The 21507-nt window shown below is 34.6% G+C and overlaps 2 protein-coding genes across 2 annotated transcripts; one reads left to right on the top strand and one right to left on the bottom strand.

Annotated features, from left to right (window-relative positions):
* Nucleotides 1-30: 30 nt before the first annotated feature.
* On the top strand, nucleotides 31-12788 carry LOC132559770 (diphosphomevalonate decarboxylase-like). Its single transcript, XM_060224400.1, has 11 exons — nucleotides 31-93; nucleotides 970-1040; nucleotides 3016-3083; nucleotides 3420-3466; nucleotides 3627-3770; nucleotides 5419-5473; nucleotides 5712-5856; nucleotides 8870-9037; nucleotides 10078-10200; nucleotides 10397-10558; nucleotides 12618-12788. The coding sequence occupies exons 1-11, from the start codon at nucleotides 39-41 to the stop codon at nucleotides 12768-12770; spliced, it is 1191 nt and encodes a 396-aa protein (XP_060080383.1). The 5' UTR covers nucleotides 31-38; the 3' UTR covers nucleotides 12771-12788.
* Nucleotides 12789-14232: 1444 nt separating this feature from the next.
* LOC132559628 (conodipine-P1-like) lies at nucleotides 14233-16289 on the bottom strand. The gene is made up of 2 exons (XM_060224263.1): nucleotides 16119-16289; nucleotides 14233-14484 (listed from the first exon to the last, which is right to left on the bottom strand). Exons 1-2 carry the CDS (start codon nucleotides 16287-16289, stop codon nucleotides 14233-14235), a joined length of 423 nt encoding a protein of 140 aa, XP_060080246.1.
* Nucleotides 16290-21507: the final 5218 nt, after the last annotated feature.

Raw genomic sequence — 21507 nt, 5'->3', positions numbered from 1 at the left:
TAAAGCGGAATCGGCTGCTTACTGCTTCCTCAGATGAAATGATGCACTGTGTAACATGTTCTGCTCCTGTGAATATTGCTGTTGTCAAATATTGTACGTTTACGTTCATTACACGCGCACACAAAACCATAGTTCGTTACTTATCACGTATACGAGATCAACCGTGCATTAGTTTTCCACCCATAAAATATTTGTAGGTGTATACTGTGCCGTGGTATGCATATAGTTTGATATGAACCCGTCAAAGAATGATAATCTTGTGCCAAATTCTGAACTTTTTCCTTTATGGGAAGTGACAAATGTGTTTCAAGCCTTAAACCAGAAATAAGATGTGCTTTCAACTTGATTGGTTTGATTTTCATTTTTTTAACAATTCAACAACATTGTTTTGTAAAGAAAGTAAACAAAATCATTCAAGGGTGAGGTCATACAGGTCAAAAGTTCATTACACGGGTCAAAAGTTTATATGATTCATCTCGGAAACACATAAATGTTTTGAACCAATGTCTGGGCAATACAACTATTTCATATCTGTGAACCTAATAACTACTTCTGATTCCCTATTCCAGCATGGATCTTTTTCTTATTAACCAAAAGGCCTAGGATAATGATATTTTACATGTAGCATGTTGAAATGAAGTGCTACCAAATTTCTGTAAGTGACCTTGACCCACTTCTAAGGTTACAGAGGTAAAATGTAATACCTGTAAATTGTTAAAAGACTCTTTATCAGAAACGAATTAAGGAGACCCAGAGTCATGATATTTGCCTTGTAGTACACTGGGATGAAGGGCTACAAAGTTTGTTTCAAATAAATGACCTTCACCAACTTGCAACATCATATGGGTTAAATGTGCTAAAATCGTAAAACAACTTTTTGATAACCAATGTGTCAAGGGTCTGAATTAATTGAATTTTGTTTATAGATCTTGTACTGGCAATATAAACATACTTTTTTGTTATATTTAGGGGGTAAGAATGATGAGACATTGATACTTCCAGCCAACTCTTCAGTCAGTGTGACTCTTCATCAGGACCAGGTAACAATACTGTCACATCAACATTAGGTACTGAGATACATGTGGAATGACATTGATACATCATCAAACCTGTTAAGTGTTGTGGACTTGTTAATTTATGACAGTTTATTCAGGTTTTTGTAAATATTCTTATATCGCATCAAAGAAATGAAAGGTTGAATATTTGTTCATGCCTTGTAGATACGGTTATCGTAAAATTCCACAAGGCATTTTCTTTTCACCGAAATACAATAGTAATTAAGGTCATACCAGCACAGTCACAAAAGTTTAACAAAAAAATTGATACATGTATATAGCATTGTCAAAATCCTGTCTTCATACTTTTGTAACTGATATTCATGATAATTTCAAAATGAAAGGATCTGGAATCATTTTCATAAAAGCCCTCTCTTCTGACTTCATATTTGTAAACATGACTGAAAACATTATTTTTTGGATGTAACATTCAAAGTCTTGATTTTGATTTGTTAAGATTTGTTGTTGTATAGACACTCTACACTTGATTTTGATTTGTTAAGATTTGTTGTTGTATAGACACTCTACACTTGATTTTGATTTGTTAAGATTTGTTGTTGTATAGACACTCTACACTTGATTTTGATTTGTTAAGATTTGTTGTTGTATAGACACTCTACACTTGATTTTGATTTGTTAAGATTTGTTGTTGTATAGACACTCTACACTTGATTTTGATTTGTTAAGATTTGTTGTTGTATAGACACTCTACACTTGATTTTGATTTGTTAAGATTTGTTGTTGTATAGACACTCTACACTTGATTTTGATTTGTTAAGATTTGTTGTTGTATAGACACTCTACACTTGATTTTGATTTGTTAAGATTTGTTGTTGTATAGACACTCTACACTTGATTTTGATTTGTTAAGATTTGTTGTTGTATAGACACTCTACACTTGATTTTGATTTGTTAAGATTTGTTGTTGTATAGACACTCTACACTTGATTTTGATTTGTTAAGATTTGTTGTTGTATAGACACTCTACACTTGATTTTGATTTGTTAAGATTTGTTGTTGTATAGACACTCTACACTTGATTTTGATTTGTTAAGATTTGTTGTTGTATAGACACTCTACACTTGATTTTGATTTGTTAAGATTTGTTGTTGTATAGACACTCTACACTTGATTTTGATTTGTTAAGATTTGTTGTTGTATAGACACTCTACACTTGATTTTGATTTGTTAAGATTTGTTGTTGTATAGACACTCTACACTTGATTTTGATTTGTTAAGATTTGTTGTTGTATAGACACTCTACACTTGATTTTGATTTGTTAAGATTTGTTGTTGTATAGACACTCTACACTTGATTTTGATTTGTTAAGATTTGTTGTTGTATAGACACTCTACACTTGATTTTGATTTGTTAAGATTTGTTGTTGTATAGACACTCTACACTTGATTTTGATTTGTTAAGATTTGTTGTTGTATAGACACTCTACACTTGATTTTGATTTGTTAAGATTTGTTGTTGTATAGACACTCTACACTTGATTTTTAGATGTTGATGATTGAATTGGTTATACACTTTACTTGATGAAGCACTGAAGTATTTATTTGAGATCTATATGACACAGCAAATTCTTCAATACTATTTCAGATAATAAGAAAATGTTGCTAATGTTCCAAAGCAAGGTTTTAAACAGGACAATGTTAATTTGTTCTAAAAAGAAACTATGGTTCTGCACAGACTATTGATTTTTTAGAAACAAGTTATTTTAGTAGAGCTCAAAATAGAGGTAAATTATTTTTATTTTTTTTTTCACTATTGGAGGTATATACAATTATGTGAATTCTATGAATGTATCTTATTAGATTATCTCCCTTTATTGAGTATTAAATAACAGAAATTATCACACAATGCATCAAATCCTCAGCTTACACACTTTCCTCCATAGTAAAATTAGGTTATGTGTTGATCCCTGTATAACTATATACTTGTTTGTTCACACAGCTTCAAGCTCAGACTAGTGTCGCTGTCAGCCACCATTTTGAGAAGGACAGGATATGGCTCAACGGAAAGTGAGTTTAGCAATGTTATATCAAACTCTTTGAAATACTGTTACTAAAGTAATTTTTGATACTCTTACATTTATTTGAATCCTGGATTTTTTATTTGTCGAGGGGACTAAATTTTGAGAACCCATCATAACCTCTTGGTTGCATGTATGTGACTTGCAAAGATTTGAAAATGCATAAGTTCAGAGCACCCCAGAAAAAGTCTATTAAAGTCATTGTATGGCAGTCACAATTAAAATCTATAGATATATACATTAATTTGTCTTTAAAGCCTTATTAAGAGCATGAAATGGTGACCAGAGTGATATGTTTTTGTAAAGTGTCTCCTTTTTTTTACAGAGAGCAGTGCATTAACAACCCAAGGATTCAAAACGTCATCAGAGAAAGTGAGTTAAGATTCAAGAGTTTAAAATTTCATTTCAGCATTTTGAAATTCACTTCATGATATTACTAAATAATCCACAGTGGGATGAAAATTTCTCATTAAGTCCTTCAGACCTTGACCACAGCTGTATACTGTAATAATTGCTTTGACATGATTTCCAGTTAAAAGAAGAGCCAGAAAACGGAAGGTTAGTAGCCGTGATACAGATACTGAGAAGTTGAACTGGAAAATCCATATTTGCTCAAAGAATAACTTTCCTACTGCAGCAGGACTGGCCTCATCAGCTGCTGGATATGCCTGTCTAGGTAATCAGTGTTTCACATATGGGCAAGAATTCGCTAATGTAACCCTAAGTGTGACATTGCAAGAAAAAGATAAAAATATTCATAAGCCTACAAATTTTGTTTGAAGTATAACTATAAATGGTGTCTTTCTATGTGTAAAAAAAAATCATTTTGAAACTTACTTCAGTTAAGAACAAAGAGAATTAATGAATTTAGAGCATGTAACATTGACACTATAAAAAGCCCCCCAATACACTATCTGTATGTAAATTATAATTATACTCCCACGTATCTCAAATATAATATCGTTTAAATATTCGCATGTAACATTGACACCAAAAACGTGCAACTATTTATTTTCGGGTCAAGGATACATATGGAAATCGTTCCCACCAAATAATTCCTATTGTGAGGTCAAACCTGTTTCAAATACCAGATCTACTCGGTTTTTTTTGTTGAAAAATACAAAGAAAAAATCACACAACATTATCAAAGATCACATTTTACTCCGAATGTGTGCGTAACACTTCATTATGTGATCAAAATTACCAGATTCCGTGGTCTCCTTGAGTTCCTCTACACCGATAGACGCTATTTTTGAAAGCTGCATCGTCATGTGTTAATGTTACTGGGAGTGAGTCAAAATATCGCAAAAAACATTATCGTTACACGATCTGTTACAGAAATACAACTGTTCCAAACAGAGGGGGTATTTTGGGGTAGTTTGGACACGAAAATTAATTATGTTTTATTACCTGATATATTTTCCAAACTCCAGTTGATTGATGAAAATTACGACAATCATATTGTACGTTGTGTTGACACTTCGTAAATTTGCAAATGCCGTGCCGATGATGCATTTCCAAACAAATTTACTGAGGGAAACGTGCACGTAACGCTTGTTGATGCGAAAAGTTACATACATAGGTCTATTTTCAGTCCTATTTATTTGCAGCATTAATCAAATCCTGTACAAAACAAGCGTTTTTATCTATAGACCAATCATTTTGCAGTCGATTAACAACTTCTACAGCACCACAATTCTTCAGGCATTTAATAAATACGACTCGGAGTTTCACTACTGCAGAAATGTCACACTTGTTGCCTATAATTTATCCACTGGCGGCGTACAACTTGTGCTGCTTTCTTTTATTTAATCAATTAGATCAATTTGTTATTTCATATGACGATAAAAATAAAGCATCTTTGATATCTAAACAATGTTTATTCTCCATACTTGCATGATTTTGTTTGTTTTTTATTGGATAAACTACTTTGACACTAAAATTTCATTAGAGAATTCTTGCCCATATATACTGTACATTTCTTGAAAATATGGATATTTAAGGCTATTTTTAGCATTTTTAGCTTTTACAAAATACTACCTCACCATATAAGCTTGACAATACAAAGTCTGTTCAATAACTGCCAAGTGCATCCAAATATCATATCATGCAAATATTTCTCCTATCTGAAATCTGACAGCAAAAATCAAATAGATTCATAGTCAGTGTTTGACCTTTGGTCATTGAAAAAGCTTTCCAACAAGGATACATAAGATTTTTTGGTAGCTTGTTCATAAATACAGGAATAACTGACTCAGACTGATTGTTTTCAAATCTTAAAGCATGATACTGTATTGAAGAGTTTGTTTTTGTGTCTGTTTCAGTGTATGCTCTCAAGTGTTTGTATGATATAGATGGTGATATCTCTGCCATTGCCAGGTAAGGCGAAACATCCTGTGGTAGTCATACTAATAATGCTCAGGGTTCTCTGAGATTAACTTTGTCAACACATATAACAATAAAAGACTTTTGCCTTTTTTCCCAATTTATTCTTGAATTTGATATGTCACAGTTTTCAGAAATCAGTCAAATTAGCAGTACATTTGTATATTCAGGTATTGATTTCCTTGGAGTAAATACCAATCATTTCTCTCCACTTAAAATGCTATATTTCCAGATGTGGATCTGGGAGTGCCTGTAGGAGTATACATGGAGGGTTTGTTGTGTGGAACAAAGGTGAAGAAAATGATGGTACAGATTCTATAGCTAGGCAGATACAGCCACATACACACTGGCCAGATCTTCGTGTACTTATACTGGTGGTATGTAGTTGGTATATATGTGTCTCACAGTCTCACTGTACTTATACTGGTGGTATGTATGTGTCTCACAGTCTCACTGTACTTATACTGGTGGTATGTATGTGTCTCACAGTCTCACTGTACTTATACTGTTGGTATGTATGTGTCTCACTGTACTATACTGGTGGTATGTGTGTGTCTCACAGTCTCACTGTACTTATACTGGTGGTATGTATGTGTCTCACAGTCTAACTGTACTTATACTGGCGGTATGTATGTGTCTCACAGTCTAACTGTACCTATACTGTTGGTATGTATGTGTCTCACTGTACTATACTGGTGGTATGTGTGTGTCTCACATTCTCACTGTACTTATACTGTTGGTATGTATGTGTCTCACAGTCTCACTGTACTTACACTGGTGGTATGTATGTGTCTCACAGTCTCACTGTACTTATACTGTTGGTATGTATGTGTCTCACTGTACTATACTGGTGGTATGTATGTGTCTCACAGTCTCACTGTACTTATACTGTTGGTATGTATGTGTCTCACAGTCTCGCTGTACTATACTCTTGGTATGTATGTGTCTCACAGTCTCACTGTACTTATACTGGTGGTATGTATGTGTCTCACAGTCTAACTGTACTTATACTGGTGGTATGTATGTGTCTCACAGTCTAATTGTACCTATACTGTTGGTATGTATGTATCTCACTGTACTATACTGGTGGTATGTGTGTGTCTCACATTCTCACTGTACTTATACTGTTGGTATGTATGTGTCTCACAGTCTCACTGTACTTATACTGTTGGTATGTATGTGTCTCACAGTCTCACTGTACTTATACTGTTGGTATGTATGTGTCTCACTGTACTATACTGGTGGTATGTATGTGTCTCACAGTCTCACTGTACTTATACTGGTGGTATGTATGTGTCTCACAGTCTCACGGTACTATACTGGTGGTATGTATGTGTCTCACAGTCTCACTGTACTATACTGGTGGTATGTATGTGTCTCACAGTCTCACTGTACTATACTGGTGGTATGTATGTGTCTCACAGTCTAACCTTACTTATACTGTTGGTATGTATGTGTCTCACAGTCTCACTGTACTTATACTGTTGGTATGTATGTCTCTCACAGTCTCACTGTACTTATACTGGTGGTATGTATGTGTCTCACAGTCTCACTGTACTTATACTGTTGGTATGTATGTGTCTCACAGTCTCACTGTACTTATACTGTTGGTATGTATGTGTCTCACAGTCTCACTGTATTTATACTGTTGGTATGTATGTGTCTCACTGTACTTATACTGGTGGTATGTATGTGTCTCACAGTCTCACTGTACTTATACTGTTGGTATATATGTGTCTCACAGTCTCACTGTACTTATACTGGTGGTATGTATGTGTCTCACAGTCTCACTGTACTTATACTGGTGGTATGTATGTGTCTCACAGTCTGGTGTACTTATACTGTATGTATGTGTCTCACAGTCTCACTGTACCTATACTGTTGGTATGTATGTGTCTCACTGTACTATACTGGTGGTATGTGTGTGTCTCACATTCTCACTGTACTTATACTGTTGGTATGTATGTGTCTCACAGTCTCACTGTACTTATACTGGTTGTATGTATGTGTCTCACAGTCTCACTGTACTTATACTGTTGGTATGTATGTGTCTCACTGTACTATACTGGTGGTATGTATGTGTCTCACAGTCTAACTGTACTTATACTGGTGGTATGTATGTGTCACACAGTCTAATTGTACCTATACTGTTGGTATGTATGTGTCTCACTGTACTATACTGGTGGTATGTATGTGTCTCACAGTCTCACTGTACTTATACTGGTGGTATGTATGTGTCTCACAGTCTCACTGTACTATACTGGTGGTATGTATGTGTCTCACAGTCTCACTGTACTATACTGGTGGTATGTATGTGTCTCACAGTCTCACTGTACTATACTGGTGGTATGTATGTGTCTCACAGTCTCACCTTACTTATATTGTTGGTATGTATGTGTCTCACAGTCTCACTGTACTTATACTGTTGGTATGTATGTGTCTCACAGTCTCACTGTACTTATACTGTTGGTATGTATGTGTCTCACAGTCTCACTGTATTTATACTGTTGGTATGTATGTGTCTCACTGTACTTATACTGGTGGTATGTATGTGTCTCACAGTCTCACTGTACTTATACTGGTGGTATGTATGTGTCTCACAGTCTCACTGTACTTTACTGGTTGTATGTATGTGTCTCACAGTCTCACTGTACTATACTGGTGGTATGTGTGTGTCTCACAGTCTCACTGTACTTATACTGGTGGTATGTATGTGTCTCACAGTCTCACTGTACTTATACTGGTGGTATGTATGTGTCTCACAGTCTCACTGTACTTATACTGTTGGTATGTATGTGTCACTGTACTATACTGTGGTATCACCTTGTCTCACAGTCTCATGTACTTATACTGTTGGTATGTATGTGTCTCACAGTCTCACTGTACTTATACTGTTGGTATGTATGTGTCTCACAGTCTCACTGTACTTATACTGTTGGTATGTATGTGTCTCACAGTCTCACTGTATTTATACTGTTGGTATGTATGTGTCTCACTGTACTTATACTGATGGTATGTATGTGTCTCACAGTCTCACTGTACTTATACTGGTGGTATGTATGTGTCTCACAGTCTCACTGTACTTTACTGGTGGTATGTATGTGTCTCACAGTCTCACTGTACTATACTGGTGGTATGTGTGTGTCTCACAGTCTCACTGTACTTATACTGGTGGTATGTATGTGTCTCACAGTCTCACTGTACTTATACTGGTGGTATGTATGTGTCTCACAATACTTTGCTGGTCTTATTCATTGACAGCCTACTATATAAACTTCACCATTACAGTGATGAATATATTTCTGTAAAAGTTTGCCCTGGACATTATATAATATAAGTAGTCAGACTCTTACCAGGTAATTTAAAGCCATCTCATTTAATCTTTTTCAGGTGAATGAGCAGAAGAAACACACTGGAAGTACAGAAGGAATGCAAATAACTATGAAAACTAGTGAATTATTGCAGGGGAGAATTCGATGTGTTCCTGACAAGGTGGAGAAGATCAATCAGGCCATCAACGACAGAGATTTCCAAACATTCGCAGAAATAACAATGAAGGCATGTAATCCCATAGTTTGTGGACCAACTGTTCAGTGTCAAGCTTAGATACTGGAAGTCTGTGATATGTATAGGGATACATGTGTTTACCAAGGAATTAGGGATGGACTGACAAAATCTGTTATTAAACTTGTAATCTAGGTAACTGAGATGAAATGATCACAGTCATTAGCCCTCATTCTGTAACAAATCTTGTTTGAGATAAAGCCCAGAACGGCAAGTCGCAGAATGTCATCTCCACATCATTGTGTCAAAATTGCTTAAAACTTTATAAACTATTTTCATTTCTGAATTCTTCAATTCTGCTAAATTACCTCCTTTTTCAGTTATAGAAAGACAATTGGATGACGCTATTTTACCTATGATGTCACTTTATATCACATGTCATGTAAAAGAAACAAAGAGTTCAGATGAGGCAGAAAAAAATAGCACAATGTAGCATGTGAGCTTTCTCTGTATCATGAAGGAAACATGTTACCAGGTATACAGTGATGTCTAATTAGTTTAACAATCAATTTGTCAAAAATTGTCTTTCCTTTCATTCCATGTTACATTTACAATATAAAACTTTCATATTTCAGACATTCTTTCTGCCTTCAGTCAAGCATGCAAGGTTTTATTATAAAAGTCTAGAAATCAAACTTCAGAAGGATTGAATCATTAACTAAATCTCTGACTTGGTTTGTTGTTGGTGTAGAAAGGAGTAAGAGACCATATTGATCTTGAATTTTTCCGCAGTTTTACTGAAAGTGTAATATTGTTTACTTAATCCTCAGTAATTGAGTCACTCTAACTGAAGGAGCTCTATGTATTTATGGGAAATAGTTTACAAATTCCTTATAGAAGGAAATATTGATGTATTGGTAGAAATGATTGTGGCCAGGTTATCTATTTGAACTAGATATGAGATCAGTGAGTGCTTGGTGGGTATGTATGTATCATAATTTTCAAACTATTATTGTATTTTCAGGAACTATTGAAGGAAAATTTGCTCCTCAAGGGTTTCATAATTTAGACATTGAATGTTTTTTAACTGACAGGACAGTAACCAAATGCATGCATGTTGTCTGGATACCTACCCACCCATCTCCTACTTAACTGATGTGTCCAGAAGAATCATTCAGCTGGTGCATCATTTTAACAGAAGCTGTCAGCAAACTAAGGTAAGTGTTTCTCCTCATCAGCTGGTAGAGAGATTAAAAAAAAACACAACTCGTCCTGATGATAGAGAAAGTGATGGAAGGGTCTCATATTCTTCAGAGACACGGAGGGAATGAACTTCAAATTTGTATTCGCTCTGACACAAACCATCTGTCAATTTTATTTGAAAAGGATTTATTGCCTTGATTTGATTAACAGGTGGCTTACACATTTGATGCTGGTCCAAACGCATGTCTATTCCTTCTAAAGAAAGATGTCCAGAGGTTTCTTCATCTTGTGAAGCAATTTTTCCCCCCAACTACAGAAGAAAAAGATTTTATTAGAGGAAAAACTGAAGAGTTAACAGAGACCGTGTCAAATGTAGGTATATTTGATTATATATTCGGTTGTAAAATTGTTTCATAAACACTCTTCAATAAAATACTGGTTGGTGAAACAATAAACATATGCCCCTTTACGAGGTGTATACTTCATTGAAATGAATACAACAATAAATATCCTGTCAATTTGCGAGTTATTATGATGCAGCCCATAAAAGTTTCATTGAGACTGTAGGATGGAATTCTGGTCAAGATTGAAATACTCCAAAAAATGCAAAGGCTATAAAACTGCCAAAGTATAAGGTGTGCCCAGCTTAAAAGAGAAAAGTTAAAAACCATGAGAGGAAATCTCTGAAAAAGACCAAAATGCAGAAGAAAGAACAAAAAATGGGATTGATAACGTGGAATTAATGCCCCACAACTTCATATCAGGTATATAATGATTAATAAGTTTCATCGGGACTTGTGAAAACTGAGCGAAGAGGTCTTCAAAAATGTTAAAATATCTGGTAAAGGGGAAATTATTCTTTAAAGAACTGAAGAATCAAACAGCTGGCAGGGTCATATAACATCATGACATGCTGATTAAGCTTCTAAGATAATTGTTCAATTCTGAATGTTTATGATGGGCTGACAGACAGACAAGATTATACCATAATCCTTCTGTCTTTTTTAGCCCACCATCATCAGATGGTGGGGTATTCAAATCGCCCTGCGTCCATGGTCCATCAGTCCGTCCGTAAACAATTCTTGTTACCGCTATTTCTGGAAAAGTGCTGGATGGATCTTTCTCAAATTTCATATGCAGGTTCCCCTTGGTCCCTAGTTGTGCACTGTACCTTTTTTGGACTGATTCGAATTCGAGATGGCCGACAGGTGGCCATCTTTGATTTTGGAAGTAAAAGTTTGTTACCGCTATTTCTTGGAAAGTACTGTATGGATCTTTCTCAAATTTCATATGCAGGTTCCCCTTGGTCCCTAGTTGTGCACTGTACCTTTTTTGGACTGATTCGAATTCGAGATGGCCGACAGGTGGCCATCTTTGATTTTGGAAGTAAAAGTTTGTTACCGCTATTTCTTGGAAAGTACTGTATGGATCTTTCTCAAATTTCATATGCAGGTTCCCCTTGGTCCCTAGTTTTGCATTGTACCTTTTTTGGATTGATTTGAATTCAAGATGGCCGACAGGTGGCCATCTTGGATTTTGGATGTAAAAGATTGTTACCGCTATATCTGAGGAAGTACTGGATGGATCTTTCTCAAATTTCATATGCAGTTTCCCCTTGGTCCCTAGTTGTACATTGTACCCTTTTTGGACTGATTCGAATTCAAGATGGCCGACAGGTAGCCATCTTGGATTTTGGAAGTAAAAGTTTGTTACCGCTATTTCTGAGAAAGTGCTGGATGGATCTTTCTCAAATTTCATATGCAGTTTCCTTTTGGTCCCTAGTTGTGCATTGTACCGTTTTTGGACTGATTCGAATTCAAGATGGCCGACAGGTGGCCATCTTGGATTTTGGATGTAAAAGTTTGTTACCGCTATATCTGAGGAAGTACTGGATGGATCCTTCTGATATTTCATAGATATTGGTTTCCCTTGGTCCCTAGTTGTGCATTGTACCTTTTTTGGACTGATTTGAAATCAAGGTGGCCCACAGGCTGCCATCTTGGATGTCGACAGTAATACAGCATAAGCATATTGTCTATTATCCACCTGTAACTGACTGCTATCTAATAATACTTTGGGATCTTTTTCAAATGATATTTGCTAATAAGTGCTTAATAAAAATATCTTGTGCCATCATTGAGTACATTCAGTGAAGACCAGTTCATGAACATTTACAACACCTGTAACAAACAAACAAAAATAAACAAATCTTCAAGAACTGAAAATAGATCCTCAAATGGTGGGCGCCAAGATCCCTCTGGAATCTCTTGTATGTCTTTAAGAGCAGATTTGCTATTAACACTATTGTGACAATTTGGTTGTGGCGATTTTAGTATGTTGCATAAAAGAACTTAGGTTTAGCAACAACAGAACACATTACTTTATTTAGTCAAAGGAAGATCTTATCAATACTTGATATTGTTTGATGCAGGGTAATGAAGAAGATAGGAGTTATTTCCCCCTTGATCCCGTCGCTGACAGTTTGAAGTATATCATATACACAATGCCTGGCCCCGGCCCTCAGGAACTACCTCCTGACCAAAGTCTCTTGGATAAAGATGGCTTGCCTAAGACACTTTCCTGAATTTTCTTTATTTTTGTATTGCTGCATTTTTTATATTTACAATAAATGTTTACAGAACTTTTTAACAGATATCTTTATTTTTTGTATACATAGAGTACTGTGCAGTGTTTCCTAGCAGAATTACACACCGGTAGTCTAATAAATGGTCAAGTAAACAAAAGGCCCCAAGGGCCTGACCTATCACCAGAGTTACACAGCTGTTAATGTGTTTGTCACATGTTATAGAAATAATCTTGTTAATAAAGTAAGATAACTTGAAATAAAGTGTACACTTAATGTGAATGTAAACTGTGCATTAAATTATCTGCCTATCCATTTATTCAGAATTCTACAAAAGTTTGTTTCAAGTTTGAACTAAAAGAAATTATGCTCAAAAATTAAATTTTCTCATAGAAACTTTTGTCAATTTTACCTTACTTCAGATGGAAATGCAATACCAGGGTCCGTATTCACGACACCATTCTCATGCTCATGCATGAATTTTGTGCTCAAATCTTGATTTAATTAAAATGAATAAAAAATGGCTGATTTTGTCAAAGATTTGAAAATATTTTGAAAGGACCTCAAGCCAAATGCTATATTCAATGTTTATATTTGACTATTGGATATGATATAGTTGAATTATGAAAAAGTTATCTTGAGTACAAAAATCTATGCTTGAGCATGAGAATGGTTTCATGAATACGGGCCCTGGAGGTGATGAGATTGACAATTTTAATACAGCACCTTGAAAACCTCCCATCCCTGCAGAGCATTTTATTCTAGCATATCTGGGTATTAAGAAGAAGATTGTTTGAAATTTGAGTCATTTGACCCGTTTTGGCACAATCTATTAGCCCCTGGATGCCAGACAGGATCAATATGCGTTTACCATCAAACCATCATGTTCTACTAATAATTCTAACAAAGTTTGAAATATTTCCAATGGAAGTTAAACAAAATATACTGAAAAATATAATTTTCCTATTTAAACTATGTAAACTTTTCCCCCTTCCCCAGGGATAAATGTGAGACACTGGGGTCATGAAATTCACAATTTTTGGTAGATTGCCCTTACATGTTCCATTCATGCAAAGCAATCTATTCTATCATATGAAGAAGAGTTTTGAAATTTGAGTCAATTTGACTCCTTTTGGCCCTGCTCTGCAGGCCCCTGGAGGATGGGAACTATGTAGTTCACATTTGGCTATTGAGTGTTTCTGTACAGTGTTAGTGAAATTGGTTCAGTGGTTTTTGAGAAGAAGTCGAAAATGGTTACGGATGCAAGATACATGACAATAAGGCGATCACAATACTGTCTCAGGTTATCTAAAATAATTAACCACACTATTAATTGAAGTGCAATTATAACAATGTAAAGTAAGTAATAAAAAAAATTATCAAAATCCATATTGTAGACATGAAAAATATTGTTTTATTGCATTAATATGAACACATTTGTGATAGATGGTATAGTGTATAGCTATGGTAAACATTGCCGGACCCAACTCTCACCACACCAGGATGGCGATGCTTGCTCGAAGTGACTCTCCGCGCCAAAATACACTGCCTCATAGTAGACAAAGGCTGCAGTCATACATGCAGGGTGGGTGTGGTGAGTGTTAGTGTCACTTCCAAACAGAAAGCGTTTCTGGTCCAAATGATTGCATGAAGCCTCCATATTCTTCAGAAATAGATCATCACAGTCGTGCCGGCCCAACCCGTAGTGTAATGCCTATATACAATAGAACTGAACAATTACTCGTGATATTCTGTTTCTGAGAAAAATAAAACGTTCAAATATATTAATGAATATTTTAGCAACCATAATTTCTGCAGTCATGGAGTTTCATTAATGATTGGACTGTGGTTACAAGTAAAGATCCTATTAATTGTCCAGACGTATGATACAGGTACAGCTACGTACCAGTGTACAGTTATATATCTGTATCAAACAAGCAAATTCATGAAATTTATATCCCCTCGCTTTCCAAACATATTGTTAGTAAATATTTTAGAGGTTAGGAGTAAACATGTCATAATGCTTTGTAGAATGGTATATTCTCTTGAGCTATGGTGTATTGCGATAAAGCCAAAGAAAGATGTAAAGGATTATAGAGAGTAGATGTTTTATTGGACATACCAAATATTAACCAATAAAGTGAACTAATTGAAGAAAACTTACATACTAGTAACTATAATGTCTTATGTGCTGTAATATGCATCTGCTGACCAAGTTTCATCTAAATCGGATGATATTTAGGGAAATTAGAGCACGGAAATGAACCGACCAATGAAATCAAAGGATACCTCATTAGTATGCATAATTATTGACAGATGACATTGACAGTCAAACTCAGTCTTAATGACCCCAAGATGCATCTGCTGACCAAGTTTCACCCAAATTGATGATATTTGGGGAAGTTAGAACACGGAAACAAAAGTGTGAAAGACGAACTGACGGACGGGTGGTGAAACTCAAATTAATATCCTTCGTTTCGGTGAAAGCGGGGATAATTAAGAGTAAAAATCAATGGGAATGGAATTATAACAGAATGTTAGACAAGGGTAACACTATATGTACCTGGCGATGAAACCAAGTGCAAACACAATCAAGAAAAATAGAAGGACATGTGGGGACGGTCAAAGAAGAATGTTTCCTTGTAGAAGAAAGGGAGATAACCTGGAATACTTACACAGTAATAACAGATGTCGTGTTGGTTACAGTCGGGTGTGAATGTTTCCTTGTAGAAGAAAGGGAGATAACCAGGAATACTTACACAGTAATAACAGATGTCATGTTGGTTACAGTCGGGTGTGAATGTTTCCTTGTAGAAGAAAGGGAGATAACCAGGAATACTTACACAGTAATAACAGATGTCATGTTGGTTACAGTCGGGTGTGAATGTTTCCTTGTAGAAGAAAGGGAGATAACCAGGAATACTTACACAGTAATAACAGATGTCATGTTGGTTACAGACGGGTGTGAATGTTTCCTTGTAGAAGAAAGGGAGATAACCAGGAATACTTACACAGTAATAACAGATGTCGTGTTGGTACCAGTCGGGTGTGAATGTTTCCTTGTAAAAAGGAAGGGAGATAACCAGGAATACTTACACAGTAATAACAGATGTCATGTTGGTTACAGACGGGTGTGAATGTTTCCTTGTAAAAGGAAGGGAGATAACCAGGAATACTTACACAGTAATAACAGATGTCGCGTTGGTACCAGTCGGGTGTGAATGTTTCCTTGTAAAAGGAAGGGAGATAACCAGGAATACTTACACAGTAATAACAGATGTCATGTTGGTTACAGACGGGTGTGAATGTTTCCTTGTAAAAGGAAGGGAGATAACCAGGAATACTTACACAGTAATAACAGATGTCGTGTTGGTTACAGTTGGGTGTGAATGTTTCCTTGTAAAAGAAAGGGAGATCGCCGGGAATACTACACCCATCAGAATGTGTGTTATTTGTACAAGGATTAACTGCCACACTGAGCTTTATCAGAATACTTATTGCTGCCAGTGGAAGGATCATCATGTTTTTGGATGGTACTGCAAAAAGAAATAATTCATAAACGTACAACATTTCAATCGTAAAAATAATCTTAAGCAATACTTTATCTAAACCCAAATCAACCTCCTGCGGCGAAAACATAGATAGTTAATTACTTGTATACAACCCTCTGAAACACAATGATCTTGCATATTGACTTTCACATAAGTATTTTGGCATGTACAGATGCGATTTTTCTCTTTGTTGTAGATTTTTTATATTGCATATTTGATATCATTGTTGTACCATACATGATAAAGCTGACAAATTTCTTATACTGTAGTGCATTATTTGTCAACAATTAAACATTTATCCAAAGAAGCCGTTGTTGAACATAAATATGTACACGAATAGAAAGAAAGTTACACAGATTTTATCAAGCGGAAAGACCTAAACGGGCTATAAAGTTCGTATCTCGGTCTAAATTGCTCAAAATTTAAAAGTTTTCCTGGAATAAGGGAAATTTTAAGGTATAGATACAACGATATTGTGAACTTTTATAGTTATTTTACATATCTTAAGACAGGATAAATTAATATCTTCTATGTATTAGTTTGAAAGTCCCTGTTTCTGATAAACAGTTATATGTCCTTGTTTCTGATAGACAGTGATATGTTTACTGTATGTATTAGTTTGAAAGTCCTTGTTTCTGATAGACAGTTATATGTTTACTGTATGTATTAGTTTGAAAGTCCCTGTTTCTGATAGACAGTTATACGTATACTGTATGTATTAGTTTGAAAGTCCCTGTTTCTGATAGACAGTTATATGTTTACTGTATGTATTAGTTTGAAAGTCCCTGTTTCTGATAGACAGTTATATGTCCTTGTTTCTGATAGACAGTTATATGTATACTGTATGTATTAGTTTGAAAGTCCTTGTTTCTGATAGACAGTTAAATGTATACTGTATGTATTAGTTTGAAAGTCCTTGTTTCTGATAGACAGTTAAATGTATACTGTATGTATTAGTTTGAAAGTCCCTGTTTCTGATAGACAGTTATATGTTTCTGCATGTATTAGTTTGAAAGTCCTTGTTTCTGATAGACAGTTATATGTATACTGTATGTATTAGTTTGAAAGTCCTTGTTTCTGATAGACAGTTATATGTTTACTGTATGTATTAGTTTGAAAGTCCTTATTTCTGATAGACAGTTAGATGTATACTGTATGTATTAGTTTGAAAGTCCCTGTTTCTGATAGACAGTTATATGTTTACTGTATGTATTGTCCTATAGACAGTTATATGTATACTTATGTTTCTGATAGACAGTTATATGTTTCTGCATGTATTAGTTTGAAAGTCCCTGTTTCTGATAGACAGTTATATGTCCTTGTTTCTGATAGACAGTTATATGTTTCTGCATGTATTAGTTTGAAAGTCCTTGTTTCTGATAGACAGTTATATGTATACTGTATGTATTAGTTTGAAAGTCCCTGTTTCTGATAGACAGTTATATGTTTACTGTATGTATTGGTTTGAAAGTCCTTGTTTCTGATAGACAGTTATATGTCCTTGTTTCTGATAGACAGTTATATGTTTCTGCATGTATTAGTTTGAAAGTCCCTGTTTCTGATAGACCCTGTTTCTGATAGACAGTTATATGTTTACTGTATGTATTGGTTTGAAAGTCCTTGTTTCTGATAGACAGTTATATGTATACTGTATGTATTAGTTTGAAAGTCGCTGTTTCTGATAGACAGTTATATGTTTACTGTATGTATTAGTTTGAAAGTCCCTGTTTCTGATAGACAGTTATACGTTTACTGTATGTATTAGTTTGAAAGTCCTTGTTTCTGATAGACAGTTATATGTTTACTGTATGTATTAGTTTGAAAGTCCCTGTTTCTGATAGACAGTTATATGTATACTGTATGTATTAGTTTGAAAGTCCTTATTTCTGATAGACAGTTAAATGTATACTGTATGTTTTTCTGATAGACAGTTATATGTTTACTGTATGTATGTTTGAAAGTCCTGTTTCTGATGTATAGACAGTATGTTTGAAAGTCCTTTTCTTTCTGATAGACAGTTATATGTAGTACTGTATGTATTAGTTTGAAAGTCCTTGTTTCTGATAGACAGTTATATGTTTACTGTATGTATTAGTTTGAAAGTCCTTGTTTCTGATAGACAGTTATATGTTTACTGTATGTATTAGTTTGAAAGTCCCTGTTTCTGATAGACAGTTATATGTTTACTGTATGTATTGGTTTGAAAGTCCTTGTTTCTGATAGACAGTTATATGTATACTGTATGTATTAGTTTGAAAGTCCTTGTTTCTGATAGACTGTATGTATTAGTTTGAAAGTCCTTGTTTCTGATAGACAGTTATATGTTTACTGCATGTATTGGTTTGAAAGTCCTTGTTTCTGATAGACAGTTATATGTCCTTGTTTCTGATAGACAGTTATATGTTTCTGCATGTATTAGTTTGAAAGTCCCTGTTTCTGATAGACAGTTAAATGTCCCTGTTTTTTATAGACAGTTATATGTTTCTGCATGTATTAGTTTGAAAGTCCTTGTTTCTGATAGACAGTTATATGTATACTGTATGTATTAGTTTGAAAGTCCTTGTTTCTGATAGACAGTTATATGTATACTGTATGTATTAGTTTGAAAGTCCTTGTTTCTGATAGACAGTTATATGTTTACTGTATGTATTAGTTTGAAAGTCCTTATTTCTGATAGACAGTTAAATGTATACTGTATGTATTAGTTTGAAAGTCCCTGTTTCTGATAGACAGTTATATGTTTACTGTATGTATTGGTTTGAAAGTCCTTGTTTCTGATAGACAGTTATATGTCCTTGTTTCTGATAGACAGTTATATGTCCCTGTTTCTGATAGACAGTTATACGTTTACTGTATGTATTAGTTTGAAAGTCCCTGTTTCTGATAGACAGTTATACGTTTACTGTATGTATTAGTTTGAAAGTCCCTGTTTCTGATAGACAGTTATAAACTTAATCTAGAATAAATCTGGTCAGAGTGGTTAGAAAGATGACAGGATTATCATTCAAAATTTTACTTTAATACAGTTTTATGTGGAAACTGATTTTATCAGGTATGATGATTATGCGAGTATGAATACAATATTAGTCAATGTTTCAACCAAACTGAACTTAAAATTACATAGATATTTTATTTTTGTAGATAATTGGAATTGTTGTTTGCAGACTACCATTGTCTATGTAGGTTTGGGGAGATTACAATTTGTTACGTCTATAGAAAACATGCCGATTTATGTGTCAGTGATAAATACAAAACTTACTAGACATACCACAAGTTTATCGTGATTAACATAATGTAATCTCAAAATCGATAAATCAGGGGTAAAGAAGGACAAATCAAGTATCATAACAGTGATCACTGAAAATGTACTAGGAGAATAAGTGTTACAGAATGATAAGCGTCTTTTCCTCCAGACAGTACCACATGTAAATCTGATGTGGTGCTACGTGTTTTTATTGTCGTTAATTTTAAGATTATTCTTCTTTTGTAAAAGATTGTGTCTTGTTCTTGTTAATACATCCTCGCGTATTTAAGAAACATACGTCTCCAGAACACTGACTTTCGTCGGTTAGACAACGCCTAGAAATAGGAAAAGTAAACGTGACAGTAAACTGGTAACCAACCAACTAACCCATCATGTTGTCATTGAAGAAGACATATATAGGCTTTAGCCTGCTGTCTAATCATAATGATTATTTATATCGATAAAATATTCTGAAATGAAATGAACTAACACATCTCATGCCAACATTCAGAAAGAGAAATCAGTTCCCTGACCTATTGTAAAGCGAATTTAGTCTAGTGTAAAGTTTAGTAGTATATCTTTCATTTTCATATCTCATATAAACCAAAGAATACTAGCATGCATGTACATAATCATGATGTAAAATAAACGATAACAAGGATACCCTTGAATAAAACCAGGTATACCACAAGGATAAGTATGCTCTGCTTTAGCACGGAGACCATAAGAAAACCTTAGTCAATAAAAGTGATGTGACGTTCTCCAAATGATGGACGAGACACATCCAAGTGATACATATACAAAGAAACCATCTGGCATGCCAACGGTCATCGAACATGTCTAACTTAATTTTGCACTCGAAAATATAAGATTTGTCAATGAGATCATAATGGTGACTGAAAAATGTCGCCATACTCTTCATTAAATGTACAGGTAAACACCAATTGCTGTGTTGCTGGGAGAGTACAATTTAACACTGAAAAAAGGGTGGTGGGGATTACCATACTCGATTTGATAATGCAATTATGTGTTGTTACCAATTCCAGCGTACAATGCATATCCCTTCATATAATATTTTTTCATGTGTATTTGAAACTGTAATAATCATTCATTTGTCATTCAATCCCTCTCAACTAAGATTTTATAAACAGATAAATTCCATTAAGAGATACTTACTGTCGAATTGTCGATCGATAAGGAAGGTCAGGCAAAAGAAGAACTGTACTTAATATAACGACCTGTCTTATCACAGAGACCTGCACTCCGCCACTCACACAATGACCTGCTCAGGAAGTTAAAATGTCAACACTAAGTCATACCTATTGTGTCTATGTAGTCAATGTCACTTCTCTCGTAATCCCAATAACAGGTAATTATTTTGGGTGGATCTTAAAAAATAAAAAAAGGGGGAAAAGAAAGAGGACAAAACAACATCTAAACATGAATAGGGTTCGACCTGATCCGACCAGTTTTGTTCATTTATCACCAAACGAGTTTCTATGATATTGCCGAAAATACGACACTGTCTTCATACAATAAGACCTACAAATCGCTGAAAGCATGACCAGGTTAGAAAGAATGATTACTTTGTTTCATTATATATTGTTGTATTAATAATACATATTGACTGACGATGGTACTACTCGAACAAAATCTGATACATTAACTGTTTACAGTAACATAATTTCACCAGCATGAATAAAACAAATTATGTGCTGAACAATATTGATGCTTCTTGAAAATCAAGTACATATTATATATATTTGTTTTATTACTGAATAAAACAATAATTTTGGGGGGGATAAGAAAAGGGAAAACGAGAAGAGATAATAGAAAGATAGCATAAAGGACAAATATCTAATTAAAAAATAATAAAGTAACAGTAATCGAGGACATATGTAGGTACATTGTGATATAGAAGGTATGAGAACTTCCAGGATTA

Source organism: Ylistrum balloti, unplaced genomic scaffold (assembly GCF_031769215.1).
Source record: "Ylistrum balloti isolate Yb309-2 unplaced genomic scaffold, AGI_CSIRO_Ybal_v1 Utg369664, whole genome shotgun sequence".
Classification (NCBI taxonomy): domain Eukaryota; kingdom Metazoa; phylum Mollusca; class Bivalvia; order Pectinida; family Pectinidae; genus Ylistrum; species Ylistrum balloti.
Note: the sequence above shows the minus strand (reverse complement) of the source record. Positions and strands in the feature narration are given on the sequence as shown.

What these genes read in the sequence shown, in the direction of transcription:
- LOC132559770 (XM_060224400.1), top strand. Translation starts at nt 39, where the DNA reads ATGATGCACTGTGTAACATGTTCTGCTCCTGTGAATATTGCTGTTGTC. An exon ending in AGGATATGGCTCAACGGAAA is followed by an intron (nt 3,084 to 3,419) that starts GTGAGTTTAGCA and finishes TTTTTTTTACAG; the next exon opens with AGAGCAGTGCATTAACAACC. An exon ending in TTCGTGTACTTATACTGGTG is followed by an intron (nt 5,857 to 8,869) that starts GTATGTAGTTGG and finishes AATCTTTTTCAG; the next exon opens with GTGAATGAGCAGAAGAAACA.
- LOC132559628 (XM_060224263.1), bottom strand. Translation starts at nt 16,289, where the DNA reads ATGATCCTTCCACTGGCAGCAATAAGTATTCTGATAAAGCTCAGTGTG. An exon ending in ACGACATCTGTTATTACTGT is followed by an intron (nt 14,485 to 16,118) that starts GTAAGTATTCCT and finishes TATTGTATATAG; the next exon opens with GCATTACACTACGGGTTGGG.